At 45.5% G+C, this 19,882-nt stretch overlaps 1 protein-coding gene across 2 annotated transcripts; it reads right to left on the reverse strand.

Annotated features, from left to right (window-relative positions):
* Positions 1 to 2,229: 2,229 nt before the first annotated feature.
* Positions 2,230 to 18,931, reverse strand: LOC110503346 (glycerophosphodiester phosphodiesterase 2). 2 transcript variants are annotated; one of them, XM_090218432.1, is made up of 17 exons: positions 18,757 to 18,931; positions 14,005 to 14,234; positions 13,651 to 13,756; positions 12,784 to 12,887; positions 11,193 to 11,286; positions 10,685 to 10,744; positions 10,477 to 10,575; positions 10,244 to 10,337; positions 9,294 to 9,439; positions 8,582 to 8,664; positions 7,765 to 7,915; positions 7,434 to 7,652; positions 7,079 to 7,236; positions 6,850 to 6,994; positions 6,021 to 6,103; positions 5,801 to 5,880; positions 2,230 to 5,185 (listed from the first exon to the last, which is right to left on the reverse strand). In XM_090218432.1, exons 7-17 carry the CDS (start codon positions 10,573 to 10,575, stop codon positions 5,097 to 5,099), a joined length of 1,347 nt encoding a protein of 448 aa, XP_090074558.1. In that variant the 5' UTR covers positions 10,685 to 10,744; positions 11,193 to 11,286; positions 12,784 to 12,887; positions 13,651 to 13,756; positions 14,005 to 14,234; positions 18,757 to 18,931; the 3' UTR covers positions 2,230 to 5,096. The 2 variants fall into 2 exon arrangements, with proteins under 2 accessions (XP_090074558.1, XP_090074557.1); XM_090218431.1 differs by having other exon boundaries at positions 2,230 to 5,430.
* Positions 18,932 to 19,882: the final 951 nt, after the last annotated feature.

Raw genomic sequence — 19,882 nt, forward strand, 5'->3', positions numbered from 1 at the left:
TGAAGTACAGTGCCTTGCGAAAGTATTCGGCCCCCTTGAACTTTGCGACCTTTTGCCACATTTCAGGCTTCAAACATAAAGATATAAACTGTATTTTTTTGTGAAGAATCAACAACAAGTGGGACACAATCATGAAGTGGAACGACATTTATTGGATATTTCAAACTTTTTTAACAAATCAAAAACTGAAAAATTGGGAGTGCAAAATTATTCAGCCCCCTTAAGTTAATACTTTGTAGCGCCACCTTTTGCTGCGATTACAGCTGTAAGTCGCTTGGGGTATGTCTCTATCAGTTTTGCACATCGAGAGACTGACATTTTTTCCCATTCCTCCTTGCAAAACAGCTCGAGCTCAGTGAGGTTGGATGGAGAGCATTTGTGAACAGCAGTTTTCAGTTCTTTCCACAGATTCTCGATTGGATTCAGGTCTGGACTTTGACTTGGCCCTTCTAACACCTGGATATGTTTATTTTTGAACCATTCCATTGTAGATTTTGCTTTATGTTTTGGATCATTGTCTTGTTGGAAGACAAATCTCCGTCCCAGTCTCAGGTCTTTTGCAGACTCCATCAGGTTTTCTTCCAGAATGGTCCTGTATTTGGCTCCATCCATCTTCCCATCAATTTTAACCATCTTCCCTGTCCCTGCTGAAGAAAAGTAGGCCCAAACCATGATGCTGCCACCACCATGTTTGACAGTGGGGATGGTGTGTTCAGCTGTGTTGCTTTTACGCCAAACATAACGTTTTGCATTGTTGCCAAAAAGTTCAATTTTGGTTTCATCTGACCAGAGCACCTTCTTCCACATGTTTGGTGTGTCTCCCAGGTGGCTCGTGGCAAACTTTAAACAACACTTTTTATGGATATCTTTAAGAAATGCTCTCTGCGCTTTTAACGGACCTCTGAGACTATCACAGTGCAGGTGCATTTATACGGAGACTTGATTACACACAGGTGGATTGTATTTATCATCATTAGTCATTTAGGTCAACATTGGATCATTCAGAGATCCTCACTGAACTTCTGGAGAGAGTTTGCTACACTGAAAGTAAAGGGGCTGAATAATTTTGCACGCCCAATTTTTCAGTTTTTGATTTGTTAAAAAAGTTTGAAATATCCAATAAATGTCGTTCCACTTCATGATTGTGTCCCACTTGTTGTTGATTCTTCACAAAAAAATACAGTTTTATATCTTTATGTTTGAAGCCTGAAATGTGGCAAAAGGTCGCAAAGTTCAAGGGGGCCGAATACTTTCGCAAGGCACTGTAAGTAATGCACTGTTTAGGGAATAGGGTGCCATTTAGGATGCACAGTATTCCCAGTCTGTCTGGGTGATATTACTACAGCATTACTAAAGCAGCTGTGTTGCTCTACTGTCTGGACAAAAGACATGATGACGGTGGAGCTACTGTCAGAGATGCCATTAGTCTAGTTTTCTTTGCCTCGCCTCTTCTCTTGCACCCCGAATGAGGGCCAGGATTAAATCGGAAACCATAATGTAGTGTGCTAGACATTTAAAGGGAATTTCCAATGCAGCTGACACCTGCAGTAGTTACCTTGAATGCAATCTCCATGCTGAGGTAACGTTGCCTTTAAAAGCCGCATTGTCGACTCCAGAGTGGCACAGCCAGCGGTCTAAGGCATTGCATCGCAGTGCTAGAGGCGCCACTACAGACCCGGGTTCGAACCCAGGCTCTGTCGCAACGGGCCGCGACTGGGAGACCCATTTGCCCCAGCATCATCCGGGTTAGGGGAGGGTATGGCCACCCGGGATGTCCTTGTCCCATCGCACTCTAGCGCCTCCTTGTGGCGGGCCAGGCGCATGCACGTTGACTTCGGTCGCCAGCCGTACAGTGTTTCCTCCGACACATTGGTGCGGCTGGCTTCCAGGTTAAGTGAGCAGTGTGTCAACACTGTGTTTCGGAGGATGCATGGCTCTCGACCTTCGCCTCTCCCGAGTCTACGGCAGTTGCAGCAATGGGACAAGACTGTAACTACCAATTGGATATCACGAAAAAGGGGTAAAAAGTACAACAAAAAAACTGCATTGTAGATTAGAACCCTCAGACTCAGATTGAATCTTGGCTGAGGTGTCTGTTTTTATAAAAACAATAAAGATGATTGGATGCAGACTGTGGCCAATGTCTTTTTTTCAACTGGAGTAACAGAAGTAGCATTATACTGTGGACATGGAATCAAATGGGTTAATCAATGAATACAACCAACTCAATCCTTTAAAGATTTTTAATATCAGGTAATACCATTTACAGTCAGAAAATAGTAACATAACATAGAGAAGGCTCATATACATTAAAACAAAACGGTCGTCCTGTTATACAGAAAACAACCAGAAATACTATGTACCCTTTTGCTATTTAACAACAATTACATTCGGAGTGTTTGATACCTTTGAATCATTGTTGGGAACAAATATAGGTTTCAATTCCTGATAGCATGGTATTTGTATAGCCTAGCGGTCTCTAATGCAAGCAAGGCGGAGTGCAATTCCACCAATGGCAGAAGATCATTATTTTACTCTCTGGTCATCAGGATATCAACTGCTCTGTTGTTAGTTGGTTTACTGTGAACATACAGATTGTCAACATGTATTTTCTGTCTTGGAGAGTCATAGAATGGCTTGTGAGAATGTATTGGGACAGTTCTAGACTGCCCTGGGATAGTTCTAGAATGTCTTGGGAGGGTTCCAGAATCTCTTGGAGAGTTCTAGAAGGCTTCAGATAATAACAAAAGTTTTGTAGTAGCCCATAAAATCGCTCTCCTCTCCTCTGTATGGCTGGCCAGTGGCTTGTGGACATTGTGTCTCCTATGGCACGTAGATCTCCTGTCTCCTGCTCAACACTGTCCACAGAGCCATTACCAACCAACCTGGCCTGTGGACATTGTGTCTCCTATGGCACGTAGATCTCCTGTCTCCTGCTCAACACTGTCCACAGAGCCATTACCAACCAACCAACCCACAGACTAACACCTGAAATCAGCAACTTTCCACACAACACCTGAAAGTCATACAGAGCTTCTACAACCTCAAAATAAACCATTCAGATTTAGGAGTAGATCTCATGATACATAGATATGTGTGTTAGCAGAAGCAGATGCTGTATTCACTGCCATGCTAAAACCCTAGGCTATTGCTTGGTCATACATTCAAATATACATAGCAACTCCTTATCAAACTAAAACCACAGTACAGTCAGTGTTCACCTGCATCCACTCACTCACACAGGAAATATAAGACCCTATTTAATACATTCCTCTAATGCAGCTGATGTCTTAACAGTTATGAGAATAAAAAACAACATACTGAACCAAAATATAAACGCAACATGTAACAATTTCAAAGATTTTACTGAGTTACAGTTCAAAGAAGGAAATCAGTCAAGTGAAATAAATGATTTAGGGCCTAATCTATGGATTTCATATGACTGTGCAGGGGTGCAACCATGGGTGGGCCTTGGATGGCATAGGCCCACCCACTTGGTAGCCAGGCCCAGTCAATCAGAATTTGTTATTACAGACAAATACTCCTCACCACCCCTCACTCCAAACCCATCTCAGATGATCTCGCCGGTGAAGAAGCCAGATGTGGAAATCCTGGGCTGACGTGGTTTCACGTGGTCTGTGGTTGTGGAGGTCCTGGGCTGACGTGGTTTCACGGGGTCTGTGGTTGTGGAGGTCCTGGGCTGACGTGGTTTCACGTGGTCTGTGGTTGTGGAGGTCCTGGGCTGACGTGGTTTCACGTGGTCTGTGGTTGTGGAGGTCCTGGGCTGACGTGGTTTCACGTGGTCTGTGGTTGTGGAGGTCCTGGGCTGACGTGGTTTCACGGGGTCTGTGGTTGTGGAGGTCCTGGGCTGACGTGGTTTCACGTGGTCTGTGGTTGTGGAGGTCCTGGGCTGACGTGGTTTCACGTGGTCTGTGGTTGTGGAGGTCCTGGGCTGACGTGGTTTCACGTGGTCTGTGGTTGTGGAGGTCCTGGGCTGACGTGGTTTCACGTGGTCTGTGGTTGTGGAGGTCCTGGGCTGACGTGGTTTCACGTGGTCTGTGGTTGTGGAGGTCCTGGGCTGACGTGGTTTCACGTGGTCTGTGGTTGTGGAGGTCCTGGGCTGACGTGGTTTCACGTGGTCTGTGGTTGTGGAGGTCCTGGGCTGACGTGGTTTCACGTGGTCTGTGGTTGTGGAGGTCCTGGGCTGACGTGGTTTCACGTGGTCTGTGGTTGTGGAGGTCCTGGGCTGACGTGGTTTCACGTGGTCTGTGGTTGTGGAGGTCCTGGGCTGACGTGGTTTCACGTGGTCTGTGGTTGTGGAGGTCCTGGGCTGACGTGGTTTCACGGGGTCTGTGGTTGTGGAGGTCCTGGGCTGACGTGGTTTCACGGGGTCTGTGGTTGTGGAGGTCCTGGGCTGACGTGGTTTCACGTGGTCTGTGGTTGTGAGGCCGCAGACCACGTGCGTTTATGGTAGAAAAATGTACATTCAATTTTCTGGTGGACATTCCTGCAGTCAGCATGCCAATTGCACGCTCCCTCAAAACTTGAGACTTATGTGGCATTGTGTTGTGTGACAAAACTGCACATTTTAAAGTGGCCTTTTATTGTCCACAGCACAAGGTGCACCTCAAGAAGCTGTTAAATCAGCTTCTTGATATGCCACACCTGTCAGGTGGATGGATTATCTTGGTAAGTGAGGAAATGCTCACTAACATGGATGGAATAAGCTTTTTGTGCATATAGAACATTTCAGGGATTTTTTATTTCAGCTCATGAAATATGGGACTAACACTTTACATGTTGCGTTTATATTTTTTGTTCAGTGTATATTTCATATTTCAGCAATTCAGTTCTGCAGTTCCAGTGGTCACCAGAGGGGGTGGGAATGAGCTGGTCAAGTGAGGACAAAGGAACAACAGTCTTAATCAGGATTATCAAAATACTGGCTTATCTTTCACATTACATCAGCCCTCTTCCTCTTTTTACACATTCAGTTCATCCTCTTCTCTTGTTTTCCTTCCCATTTCCCTATGCTCGTTCTTGTGCGGTCACACTTTGTGTGTGCGTGACTGGGTGAGTGTCTGTGTGCATGTGTGTTACTCCTCTGTGATGGTGTGGAGGGTACTGGGGGTCCGTAGTTCCGTTCGGACATTCCCACTGGAGATGGACCAGACGTCGCTGAGCTCTGCTGGGCAAAGGTTAAGGGTTAGAGGTCAGGGGTGTGGTAGTTGGAGTTCAGGTGAGGGGTTGGTGCAGGGTTCATGTGTGGGTTGAAGTCCAAAGATTTGGGTTTTGGGAATGGTTCATGGGAGGTTCATTGGTTCATGAGTTGAGTTCATGGGTTGAGGTCCAGAGGGAGAGAGATGAGGGCTCTAGTAGGAGACTCTGAGTGGAAGGGATTCCATCGACCCCACCCTGACTCCACAGGATCTGAGGCACAGACGGAACACAGAATAATGTATGGTTCACCGGTATTCCGAGTAAAAGCTCAAATCATCCCCGAGGTGCACGGATGTACACTGCGTTAAAAATGCACTAACATACTGCCTCTGATGAAACAGGCTTTTTAATATTATGAGTCCAATAAACTTGAGGTTTAGAACACCACTGGCATTGAGCAGAGATTCTTTCAGAATTGGAATTGAATGTAAGAAACTACCAGCTATTCCAGCTCATAGACTGTACAGTTTATGCAAGAGATTAGAATGTTGGTGCGCCTGTGTGTTCCACACAAGTAGAAGATTAGTCCAGTGGGAGAGGGCCATAGTGATGTACAGTATGACATTGTTGTTGTCCTTACCAGTCCTGAACTTGCTATAAGGCCCGGTCTCGTGTGTCTGTCGACTGCCTGACCAGAAGTGTAGGCCTCGCTCACGCCACCTGTAGGACAGGGAGGGGACACACACACACACACACACACTTTCACCTTACAGACATACCTTTATCTAACTAACCCATTATATTTTGTAATCGCCTCAGTCACACACTTTTGACATGTATGCAGAAACGTGTGAACTCACCAGTGGAATATGAAGACACAGACGATAAGAACAGCAGAGACCAGGTCAGTCAGAACCCATATCACACTATACTGCTCTGGAGTCTGTAGGGAAACACGTGAAGACATTAGTGTGTGTTTGTGTTTATCACCATATGGAGAAGCGATGTGTGTGTGTGTGTGTGTGTGTGTGTGTGTGTGTGTGTGTGTGTGTGTGTGTGTGTGTGTGTGTGTGTGTGTGTGTGTGTGTGTGTGTGTGTGTGTGTGTGTGTGTGTGTGTGTGTGTGTGTGACGAATAGCGATATGTGTGTATAAGGATAAGGAGTAAGGAGTAAATGTGTGTGTGTGTGTGTCACAGGAGGCTGCTGAGGGGAGGACGGCTCATAATAATGGCTGGAATGGAGTGAATGGAGTGGCATCATACACATGGAAACCATGTGCTTAATGAGTTGGATACCATTCTATTTATTCCGTTCCAGCCATTACTATGAGCCTGTCCTCCACTTCCTGTGGTGTGTGTGTCTCACCACAAGGAGCAGCGGTGTGTGTGTGTCTCACCACAAGGAGCAGCGGTGTGTGTGTGTGTCTCACCACAAGGAGCAGCGGTGTGTGTGTGTCTCACCACAAGGAGCAGCGGTGTGTGTGTGTGTCTCACCACAAGGAGCAGCAGTGTGTGTGTGTGTCTCACCACAAGGAGCAGCAGTGTGTGTGTGTGTCTCACCACAAGTAGCAGCGGTGTGTGTGTGTGTCTCACCACAAGGAGCAGCGGTGTGTGTGTGTGTCTCACCACAAGGAGCAGCAGTGTGTGTGTGTGTCTCACCACAAGGAGCAGCGGTGTGTGTGTGTCTCACCACAAGGAGCAGAGGTGTGTGTATATCTCTCAGCAGCATGTTGTTGGTGGTAACAGAGGATGCTCCACTGCACCAGGCCAGAGAGTAGAGCCACGGCTGGTTCACTACATACAGGTTCACACTGATGTTCACCGACCTGTACTTACTGAAACACACACAAAACCCACATACATACATAGTGTGTGAGCAGAGAGACATTTTCTAGTACATCGTGTGTGTGGGTGTGTACCTGATGTGTTGCAGAGACATGGTGCTGTAATGCAGGTTGAGGGTAGTGATGTGGTTGTCCTGTAGTTCCTGAATAGAGGCAGTCTGTCCGGCTGTCTGTTGCAGCTCTGGATCCACCTGCTGTATCTCCCCTCTCTGATCTGATGGCAGCCACAGCACCTACACACACACACACACACACACGCACGCAGGCACGCACGCACGCGCGCACACACACACACACACACACAGTATTAAAAAAGACTGCACCTTATAAGAGCAGGGAGACACCATTGAATGGCAGCAGGCCTTTCTAACATGGTCCTTTGAGTCAAAGGTAGGAACTACCACGGTGACCCCCCCATCCACACACGTGCCTGGCTGGAGTTGATGTGTGTGTGTATGAGGTCCAGGGTGATGTTGAGGTAGTTGTCTCTGTAAGGGTGTCCAGGAGGAGGTTGTCTCAGGTCAAACAGCACTGTCCTGCCCGTCCGATTAGCTACGTCCAGAACTTCCTCCAGGGAGGGAACCATCTGATTGGCAGCTAGCTCTCGCTGCTCTGGTGACAGAGAGAACACCGTGCCAAACGGATCCCACTGGGAAGGGGGTGGAGAGAGAGAGTGTGATGGTTAAAAGAGGTCTTTAATACAGTTACTAACTAACCCATGGTGCTAAAGTCAGCTACTGTGTGTGTGTGCATGTCCTTACAGAGAGGAACCAGGCCCCAGCGTTGAGCTGCTGTACATCAGACCAGGTGAATAGGGCAGCAGGTGTGTGTGTTCTGTTAGGAAACACCTCCTCTACGTTAGTGGTCCTCTGCAGGGTGAGGTCATGCATCACAAACGGAACGCCATCAGCACTAGGAGAGAGGGAGGGGAGGGGAGAGAGGGGGAAGATTATTGTCCTGGCGTTCACATGGTCAAGACAAACATGTGGCAGGTCTCAGGTGAAGCTACACTAGGTCTGCTAGCTATAGTCCTGCTACCAGGCCTGGGCTCAAATACTATTTGAAATCTTTCAAATACTTTGAGCGTTTGCTTTAGCCTGCCTGGAGTGCCTGATGGGCCAGGTTTGCAGTTTTTCAACTATTCTATTGGTTCCATTACACCAGGCAAACTCCATTACACCCTGGCCCCTTCTCTTTCTCTCAAGCCCAGCTAAAGTATCTGATATTATTAGAAATAATATTTGAACCCAGGGCTGCATGCTACATGCTAATGCTAAAAGACACATAGGCTAGCAGGCCTGGACAGGAGTTTTAACCGCTAACTGGATTAGCTAGGATGCAATCACATTAACTGGGAGGAGTGGAAGGATGCTAACGCTAATGTCTGATCTCTAGGATTATTACAAGGCGAGCCAGGACAGGACAGGGCAGGATATGGGTCAAGGTTAGCCAGGACACAGGGCTATTACACGGATCAGAAGGGGACAGACAGACAAGACAGTCAAGACAAGATAGACAGACAAACGGACAAACAATCCAAGACAGACAAGACAGACAGACTGACAGAGTGGTGTGTACCTTATAGTAACGTCAGTCTCAAACCCGTCCACTCCAGCCTCCACTGCCCTCTCAAAAGACATTAGAGTATTCTCTGGGGCAAGCTGTTAGAGGTCAGACATGCACGAGAACAAACACACACACACACACACACACACACATATCAACAACACAGTGCCAAGTACATTTTCCAGTGTCAGACTTTATTTTAATCAGGAACTCTCTCTAACTGACTCTCTAACGTAACATGAGGCCAGAGCCTCTGTGTTAAAAGTTATTTGACTGGATTTTTCCTGTATATTGTATGTCGTAGTATTGATAGATAGTGATGTTATTGATATATATTTATAATATTGATAATGATGTTATTGAAAGATCGTGATAATATTGATAATGAAGTTATTGATAGATAGTGATAATATTGATATTGAAGTTATTGATAGATAGTTATAATAGTGATAATGATGTAATTGATAGATATAATATTGATAATGAAGTTATTGATAGATAGGGATCATGTTGATAATGTGACTGGTTGTGCCATGGTTGTACCATGGGAGCTTCTCTGTGTCATCTTACTGTTTACTGCAAGTGGTAGTACTGATATCTAGGGATAATATTGATCTTGACAGTGTATGATAGTGTGATTGGTCATACCATGCTGCTCTGGGTGCTACTGAATCATTGAGTAGTATGAAGCTGTGATGATAGATTTATGATAGGTTGGTCCTACCATGGGAGCTCCTCTGTGTCCGAGGAGTGTTGGTTTTGGCCCCAGGGTTCCAGCTTCTCTGATGCAGGGAGAATACATGGCCAGAGGAACCAGGTACAGACTGAACAATGCACTCATGTACCCACCCAACAGACACACTTGATGCACTTGAGAGAGACAGAAAGAGAGAGAGAGAATATATTTCAAAACAACCTCATACTGGAACAAGTCTAGCAGGTCCAGTGTTCTAATTGTAGAGTTATACAAGTCTTAATGATGAAATCAGAGCTTAAAGGGGAAATCTGTGATTTCTAGATCCATATATTTTTTACCCATTGATTGCTTGAAGAATTTATAAATGCCTCATGAATTTATAAACGCTTGGTCTATGAATGTAATGAGAGTGGTTACATTTCTCCAGCCCCATCCTTTAGATGTTTACCAAAATAGGTGGCGGATAGGTGCTTTGTTATTGTGTGAACTGCAGATTGCCCCTTTAATCAGACTACTGTACACCTGACAGGGCTCTAGGTGTGTGTGTGTGTCATTATCCTCCACAGAGAGGCCAGACATGAGTCAGCTAGTGCACCTACAGCTTAACGTCACCACGACGACTCAGAACAGTGACCATGGAGATGACAGAGGAACAAGAGAGAGCGAGAGGTGGAAAGACAAAGAGACAGAGAGAGGGTGAAGGACAGTGTGCGTAACGCCAGTGTCTATGCAGGCTTTTATAACTCTGAAAAGTTCCTACTCAGTCTCAGTCAATAGAGGTTGCCTTCCTCTGCTCAGACGTTGCATACATCAATCAATGGTTGCATGCAACATCATTGACCGTGCAGTTGGCCACTAGGTTGCTATAACGTACTGTACATGTAGATGTGATTAGCTGATACGTACAATACCTGTCCAGGCTTTGAAACACGACCAGAACCTGGACTTATTTTACAGCAGCCAATCGGAGCACTTACCTCTCTTGTTCATACGAAAAAAGTGCAGCGCAATTGGCCAGGACAGGAGAGTCATCAATAAAACCCCGCCTACCTGAAGAAAGGGGGCTGTGACCTAGCCAATCAGGAGGGGGATAGAGAAAGGGAGGGAGAGAAAGGTTCATATCACAATGCAGACAACTGAACATACACATTTCACATTGTTGCTTTGGGTCGCTTGATGTGATTGGTCTGAGACAGCTAGACTGGCCAACCTGCAGGGAGAGGAGAAGGGTCTTCCACTCTTTACTCCACACCTCAGAGAGAACGGCCGTGGCACTGACAGAGAACGCCATGGTCACCACGATCCCCATCTAACACAGAAAAATAACAAAGGACTAATCAACATGGGTCATCCTGATCAGTCTGTGCTGCTTCACAGATGTTGAATGTGTGCTGTACTACATGGATGATAGGAGATACCTTGTGACTCCAGTGAAGGTACAACCTCTGTCCCTCAGACAGTAAACACACTGCTAGTACCTGCAAGACAACAACAGAGAGACGTAGATTAACAGAGCAGCAGTAGTACTGTTGTATAGTAATGTAGTAGTACTGAAGAGAGAAGGGGTAGTACAGGTTTATAGTAATGTAGTAGTACTGAAGAGAGCAGGAGTAGTACAGTTGTATAGTAATGTTGTAGTACTGAAGAGAGCAGCAGTAGTACTGTTGTATAGTAATGTAGTAGTACTGAAGACAGCATCAGTAGTAGTATAGTGATAGTACTATAGTTACTAGCAACAGCAATAGTATAGTAGTAATAATATTATAGTAATAGTAGTAATATAAGTATAGTATTATTACTAGTTCTCACCAGTAGCAGAGAGATGTAGGTTAAATGAGCAGCAGTAGTAGTATAGTAGTAGTAATAGTACAGTAATATCAGTAGTATAAGTATAGCAGTATTTATAGTAGTAGTACTAGTTCTCACCAGCAGCAGAGAGATGTAGGTGAACAGAGCAGCAGCAACAACCAGCAGCACCAGAGACCAGGGGAACCAGAATCCCAGAGTCTCAAATTTAAACCTGCAATGCAAACATATAAACTCAATCCAAATAACTTCCCAGATATTTCCCATGCTTGTTCAATGAACGATAAATAATAATTATTAACGAACATGTGGAACGGCCATTAAGACACTAACAGCTTACAGGCGGTAGGTAATTAAGGTCACAGTTATGAAAACTTAGGACACTAAAGAGGCCTTTCTACTGACTCTGAAAAACACTAAAAGAAAGATTCCCAGGGTCCCTGCTCATCTGCGTGAACGTAGGCATGCTGCAAGGAGGCATGAGGACTGCAGATGTGGCCAGGGCAATAAATTGCAATGTCCGTACTGTGAGACGCCTTATCGTCCTCGCAGTGGCAGACCACGTGTAACAACACCTGCACAGGATCAGTACATCCGAACATCACACCTGTAGGACAGGTACAGGATGGCAACAACTGCCAGAGTTACACCAGGAACACACAATCCCTCCATCAGTGCTCACACTGTCCACAATAGTCCACAATAGGCTGAGAGAGGCTGGACTGAGGGCTTGTAGGCCTGTTGTAAGGCAGGTCCTCACCAGACATCACAGGCAACAACGTCGCCTATGGGCAAAAACACACTGTCGCTGGACCAGACAGGACTGGCAAAAAGTGCTCTTCACTGACGAGTCGTGGTTTTGTCTCACCAGGGGTGATGGTCGGATTTGCGTTTATCGTTGAAGGAATCAGCGTTACACCGAGGACTGTACTCTGGAGCGGGATCAATTTGGAGGTGGAGGGTCCGTCATGGTCTGGGGCGGTGTGTCACAGCATCATCAAACTGATCTTGTTGTTGCAGGCAATCTCAACACTGTGCGTTACAGGGAAGACATCCTCCTCCCTCATGTGGTACCCTTCCTGCAGGCCCATCCTGGCATGACCCTCCAGCATGACAATGCCACCAGCCATACTGCTCATTCTGTGCGTGATTTCCTGCAAGACAGGAATGTCAGTGTTCTGCTATGGCCAGCGAAGAGCTCGGATCTCAATCCCATTGAGCACGTCTGTGACCTGTTGCATCGGAGGGTGAGGGCTAGAGCCATTCCCCCGAGAAATGTCCAGGAACTTGCAGGAGCCTTGGTGGAAGAGTGAGGTAACATCTCACAGCAAGAACTGGCAAATCTGGTGCAGTCAATGAGGAGGAGATGCACTGCAGTACTTAATGCAGCTGGTGGCCACACCAGATACTGACTGTTACTTTTGATTTTGAGCCCCCCCTTTGTTCAGGGACACATTATTCCATTTCTGTTAGTCACATGTCTGTTGAACTTGTTCAGTTTATGTCTCAGTTGTTGAATCTTGTTATGTTCATATACATTTTTACACATGTTAGGTTTGCTGAAAATAAACACAGTTGACAGTGAGAGGGGACGTTTCTTTTTTTGCTGAGTTTAGTACAATCAGTGTGTGTGTGTGTGTGTGTGTGTGTGTGTGTGTGTGGTGTGTTTGTGTGTCGTGCGCTGGTGTATGTATGTGTGTGTGTGACCCACCAGTCAAAGTCATTGTAATCGTTGTGAGCCTGGCTCCAGAAGTAGAGGAACAGAGAGGAGAGGAGGAAGGTCAGGACCAGGAAAACCACGCTCCCACACTCCACCTGGAGGAGAGAGAGGAGGAAGGTCAGGACCAGGAAAACCACACTCCCACACTCCACCTGGAGGGGAGAGAGGAGGAAGGTCAGGACCAGGAAAACCACTCTCCCACACTCCACCTGGAGGAAAAAGAGGAGGAAGGTCAGGACCAGGAAAACCACACTCCCACACTCCACCTGGAGGGGAGAGAGGAGGAAGGTCAGGACCAGGAAAACCACGCTCCCACACTCCACCTGGAGGAGAAAGAGGAGGAAGGTCAGGACCAGGAAAACCACGCTCCCACACTCCACCTGGAGGAGAGAGAGATGGGGGAGAGGGTGAGGGAGGGTGGAGGGAGGGAGGGAAGGAGAGAGGGAGGGGGGGTGGAGGGAGAGAGGGGGGTGTCAGAGAGAGCGAGAGTTAGAGTGAGGGAGTCAGAGAAAGAGTGTAATTTTTCCTGTAAAGACATAGTTCAGTAAAATGACAAACACACTGCAGTATATCTGCCTCTTATTTTCTCAGATTTTCTCAGATTCAAGAGTTTATGAAATTAGCTATTTTGATGTTACAATTCAAATTTCGACAACAGAACGAAAAAGTAGGCTACATCCACATGTAGGCTGCAAGGACACTTTTTCATGAGAGGACACTGGTTGAGCCCTATCTGTGCACGTGTCTGAGTCTGAGTCTGAGTCTGAGTCTGTGTGTGTGTGTGTGTGTGTGTGTGTGTGTGTGTGTGTGTGTGTGTGTGTGTGTGTGCGAGCGAGCTTCTGTGTGTGTATAGCCTACCCTGCTGCAGCAGCTCTCCCCGGGCTGTGACTTGGCCCTCTGGTAGCGTCTCCATTGACAGCCGTATAGACCAGCCAGACATGACACAAACGGCTGGTGCTCATACCTAGATAAAAGCACAATAATACTACAATATAATGCAATATACAAGAATATATTACAATAATACTAAAATATAACGCAATATACAAGAATATACTACAATAATACTATAATATCACCTGAGAACAACACACTAGAATTCTATAACAATACTATTATACCTGTTAACGACAGGTTATACTATAGTACTGTATCATCTATCATTTAGAATGGAATCTTCTACTCAAGACAACACACACACTAGTAGTTTACCTCTGCAGCAGCTGCCGCCGCACCACCTTTAGCTTCCCCAGCTTCAGACTGGACACAGACCCTCACCCACAGCCTCAGCCACAGCCCCTCATCACAGAGAGAGAAGGAAAGGAGGGGGAGAGAGGGGAAGAGAGGCAGAAAGGAAGGGAAGGAGAGAGAGACAGACGGAACAGGAAAGATGGAATGTTTCTTTTTTTGGTCCCAGTAGTATATTCGGTATTGGAGGAGAGCTGTGGAATGAGAGAGAGAGAGAGAGAGAGAGATGGGAGCTTAAATGGGCAATCTGTAATTTCTACATCCATTTTTGGAAAAGGTATGATATTTACCCATTTATTTCTTGAAGAATTTATAAATGCCTTATGAGTTTAATTCAACTGTTGTACCCCATCACAACCCAAAACATAAGCTTAGAGAGACTTTAGTAGATGATGTAGGCAATTCATAAGTTTACCAACAGACCAGGATTTACCAGAGGAAAGCTAGTAGACCTAGGACTAGATTCAATCCAATTGCCCCTTTCAGCTATGAACCTTTTAAAGGCTACGTATCCGCGTTTGGAAAACCGCATTCACAGTACAAGCTGCATATGCTGGCTCAACTGGAAATGAATTACCTTTAAATGTCACTAGCTATCACGATCTCCCATGGTCCGATTTGAATCTAGGCCCTACTGTATCTTTGGACACATCCAAAATGGCCTCCCTTCTCCAGCCCTGAGCTCCATCCATCAACACTGAGCTCCATCCATCAACACTGAGCTGCATCCAGCTCCTTTTTAAACACTAACATACTGTATCTAGTCTACTTAAAACCAGGTCACCGAACAAACATCTACAGCACTCTACACTGTCTCCACTGATCTAACAACCCATCTACAGCACTCTACACTGTCTCCACTGATCTAATGTTCCATCTACAGCACTCTACACTGTCTCCACTGATCTAATGTTCCATCTACAGCACTCTATACTGTCTCCACTGATCTAACACCCCATCTACAGCACTCTATACTGTCTCCACTGATCTAACACCCCATCTACAGCACTCTACACTGTCTCCACTGATCTAATGTTCTATCTACAGCACTCTACACTGTCTCCACTGATCTAATATTCCATCTACAGCACTCTATACTGTCTCCACTGATCTAATATTCCATCTACAGCACTCTATACTGTCTCCACTGATCTAACATCCCATCTACAGCACTCTACACTGTCTCCACTGATCTAATGTTCTATCTACAGCACTCTACACTGTCTCCACTGATCTAATATTCCATCTACAGCACTCTATACTGTCTCCACTGATCTAATATTCCATCTACAGCACTCTACACTGTCTCCACTGATCTAACACCCCATCTACAGCACTCTACACTGTCTCCACTGATCTAATGTTCCATCTACAGCACTCTACACTGTCTCCACTGATCTAACACCCCATCTACAGCACTCTACACTGTCTCCACTGATCTAACACCCCATCTACAGCACTCTACACTGTTTCCACTGATCTAATATTCCATCTACAGCACTCTACACTGTTTCCACTGATCTTAAATTCCATCTACAGCACTCTACACTGTCTCCACTGATCTTACACCCCATCTACAGCACTCTACACTGTCTCCACTGATCTAATATTCCATCTACAGCACTCGACACTGTCTCCACTGGTCTAATATTCCATCTACAGCACTCTACACTGTCTCCACTGATCTAATATTCCATCTACAGCACTCTACACTGTCTCCACTGATCTAACACCCCATCTACAGCACTCTACACTGTCTCCACTGACCTAACACCCCATCTACAGCACTCTACACTGTCTCCACTGATCTAATGTTCTATTTACAGCACTCTACACTGTCTCCACTGATCTAATATTCCATCTACAGTACTCTACACTGTCTCCACTGATCATGCACCCCATCTACAGCACTCTACACTGTCTCCACTGATCTAATGTTCCATCTACAGCACTCTACACTGTCTCCACTGATCTAACACCCCATCTACAGCACTCTACACTGTCTCCACTGATCTAACACCCCATCTGCAGCACTCTACACTGTCTCCACTGATCTAATATTCGATCTACAGCACTCTACACTGACTCCACTGATCTAACACCCCATCTACAGCACTCTACACTGTCTACACTGACCTAACACCCCATCTACAGCACTCTACACTGTCTCCACTGATCTAACACCCCATCTACAGCACTCTACACTGTCTCCACTGATCTAATGTTCCATCTACAGCACTCTACACTGTCTCCACTGATCTTACACCCCATCTACAGCACTCTACACTGTCTCCACTGATCTAACACCCCATCTGCAGCACTCTACACTGTCTTCACTGATCTAATGTTCCATCTACAGCACTCTACACTGTCTCCACTGATCTAACACCCCATCTACAGCACTCTACACTGTCTCCACTGATCTAACACCCCATCTGCAGCACTCTACACTGTCTCCACTGATCTAATATTGCATCTACAGCACTCTACACTGTCTCCACTGATCTAACACCCCATCTACAGCACTCTACACTGTCTCCACTGATCTAACACCCCATCTACAGCACTCTACACTGTCTCCACTGACCTAACACCCCATCTACTGCACTCTGCACTGTCTCCACTGATCTAACACCCCATCTACAGCACTATACACTGTCTCCACTAATCTAACACCCCATCTACAGCACTCTACACTGTCTCCACTAATCTAACACCCCATCTACAACACTCTACACTGTCTCCACTAACCTAACACCCCATCTACAGCACTCTGCACTGTCTCCACTAATCTAACACCCCATCTACAACACTCTACACTGTCTCCACTAATCTAACACCCCATCTACAGCACTCTGCACTGTCTCCACTAATCTAACACTCCATCTACAGCACTCTACACTGTCTCCACTAATCTAACACTCCATCTACAACACTCTACACTGTCTCCACTGATCTAACACTCCATCTACAACACTATACACTGTCTCCACTGATCTAACACTCCATCCTGTGCACTGACCTAAGACCTGAAGGTAGTTAGAGAAAGAGGGGTGGGGGAAGGAGGAAGGGAGAGAGGGAGTACTTGTCTTCCGGTTAGAGTGGATAGGATAGAAGATATTAAGACTAGGGAAAGAGATGAGGGTAAATATAGGAGAGCTGAAGGCCTACTACCTATCAGACAAACAATCAACCAATCAGGTAGGCTACCCAAACAGGTACATTTAGGCAAATCGTGAAGGTGCCATACCGGGTCAATGTATTAATGCTCTCTATGGTAAAAATTTAAAAAAAGAGATTTGATGTAAAAAGGAGAGAAAGAGACAGTGACTAAGCTGATCTGAGGTCCAGGTAAAGATTAGATTGAGGTTTATTGTCCTACAAGAGGAAATTCTTACAGCTCACTCATTACACACACAAACCCTGTAGAAACACAGCAGGAAACAAACAGCAACAAACAGTCAGACATACTGTATATGGTAGGATGGGCTGGTGTTGTACCAGCAGCTATAGGATGCAAGGTCAATAAAACCCTGAGAGAACTGGACCAACAAAACCACTAACCCAGAAAGGACAGAGAGAGCGAGAAAAGAGTTATGAAGGAAGATGTGATGTTTTGCTCATCATCTGCATGGATACAGTGGATGATGTTTCGATGTTTGTATTAATGTATCATTAATGCCAGTTGACTAGTAGAAGTAGAATGATTCTGTACTTTGGAGAGTAGCCTAAACCGTAGAATTAGACTGAGTAGAACAGACATGGAACCCCTGACCTTGTCAATGACTGGTAAACTCATACACTCACAATGCCTGACGTTGAAAGGGGATTCCCGTTCTACCCATTCTTATTGTTATATGGCCTACTATACACCATCTGCCCTGTACAGTAGGCTTAACAATGACCTTAGGCAAGGGCTACAGACAGTATGTGTGTGTCTATAAATAAACAGTGTTAAACTTAACAGTGACTCTCTGTTGTCTCCGTTGTTCATTCATTCTCTCCCAGCATCACCCCATCATCATCACCAGCTATACACCAGCACCAATAGGCCTCCCATCCAAGCTGAGCACCAATACACCAGGCACGGATACAAATCTTCAACCCAATACACCAGCACCAATCCCAGAAGCAGTTGACCTACCCCAGCACCAAGACCTATCACAGCACCAATGCAATATCTAACCTAATACAGCAACCAGGCTATTCGTGGACAGAGGGGGGAACGAGAGGGAGCGCGAGAGAGATATATGTAGGCTATGCTATGTACCCACATATTCCCGGGCTGTCACATACCCAACATAATCAAAAAAGAGCGGACCCTGAAACAAACAGACCGTTAGATAGATCTGGTAAATCTAGAAATCTCCCGGTCAATTTAACGGTCGGTCACTCCGGAGACAATGACGGCTCTACACAGCAGCAAACGCAATCTATCAATCTTCATTCAATCAACTGTTATGATCAGAGTGTTCAATGGTCAACCTACAGCCTATTCATGAATACTAACGAATAGTCAGTCAGTCGTCGTTTTATTTATCTATTTGTAGAATAGCCCAGTAAACTACTGTTTTACCGTGACAGTGTTGCAGTAGGTTGTCTCTAGCGCAAGAGAGGATGATCTGCCTTTAAATACATGGGACTCGTTAACTAATAATAAAACAAGAAAAAACAATAATCCTATTACCACCAGGCAACAATATATTCCAGACTTACCGGACGGTGATTATAACAGCTACTCGTCCGTTGTTATTATGTTATTATTTTATCTGTCTGTTTATCCGTTTAGAAAAAAAAAGCACGCGATCTGTGTTGCCGCAGCCTCCTGCAGTCTGGTGGTGGTATAATAACAGCCGCGTCTGTCTCGCGCCAGAGAAAGAACCTTAGAGAGAGAGAGAGAGAGAGAAAGAGAGAGAGAGAGAGAGAGAGAGAGAGAGAGACGGCCACTCCCACCTGTTGCCAACAGCACATGCATCTATAATTACACAGTAAGGAATAATGATCCAAATAGGCTGAAACTATTACGCTCGTTCTTTGGCAGCGAATGAAAAGGTTGTTGTTTGAAGCTCAGGCTAGAGGGATGCAACATAACGGATTTAACCACACCGATTTTAAAGTGTTATAGTCTAGTTTATCATTATTTAGTAGCCTAGGCTAAAGTGTGTGGGTGCACCTCTAATCTTGGGCAGTGAAGCTCTTTGTAATCTGTAACACATTAATGTAATGACAATAGTACATGGGCGATGGAGAAGGCCAGAGGGGTTAAACCTATGGCTTTTTCATCCAATGGATTTTGAGTAGGAGGCAATGAGTGAGGATGCAAGGAGTATGCAATTGAGATTCTCCCAGAGATCGAGGAATAGACAGAGACAGATAAACGAGGCAGCGAGAGGGAAATAAAGAGCTGGTGGGTTGCGACACAGACACACACATACCCTTTGTCTAGCCAGGCAGATTAAGACTGTGGCAACAGTAATTACCAGTTGAATCAGTGTCTTGAGTCTTATTTCCCATTCAGATAAGAACCCCACCCAGAGGAGGAGAAACACTTACAATAACACTTTATATAAACAGACCTAACCAGGGGTACACCCAACAGACCGAGACAGACAGACTCTCTCCATAATAGAGATTTGTCTCAGTCAAAATAAGACTTTTATAAGCATCATAATTATGTCTATAATACACAGGAAAGAGAAGACTTCAATAACTATCGCCACCCTTATCCTAACTGGTCTGAACCAGTTCAACACAGTCCATCCCCGTTCTAAACCGGTCTAACCTCAGGTGGACTATAGTATTCTGGGGAACTGAAAAGATTTGAAGGTTGTCTAGCCTCTTC

The sequence above is a fragment of the Oncorhynchus mykiss genome, chromosome 24 (genome assembly GCF_057628025.1).
Source record: "Oncorhynchus mykiss isolate SJ-2025 chromosome 24, ASM5762802v1, whole genome shotgun sequence".
NCBI classification, from domain to species: domain Eukaryota; kingdom Metazoa; phylum Chordata; class Actinopteri; order Salmoniformes; family Salmonidae; genus Oncorhynchus; species Oncorhynchus mykiss.

What these genes read in the sequence shown, in the direction of transcription:
- LOC110503346 (XM_090218431.1), bottom strand. Translation starts at nt 10,575, where the DNA reads ATGGGGATCGTGGTGACCATGGCGTTCTCTGTCAGTGCCACGGCCGTT. An exon ending in TTTTCGTATGAACAAGAGAG is followed by an intron (nt 9,440 to 10,243) that starts GTAAGTGCTCCG and finishes GTCTCTCTCAAG; the next exon opens with TGCATCAAGTGTGTCTGTTG. An exon ending in TGTGTCTTCATATTCCACTG is followed by an intron (nt 5,881 to 6,020) that starts GTGAGTTCACAC and finishes CCTGTCCTACAG; the next exon opens with GTGGCGTGAGCGAGGCCTAC.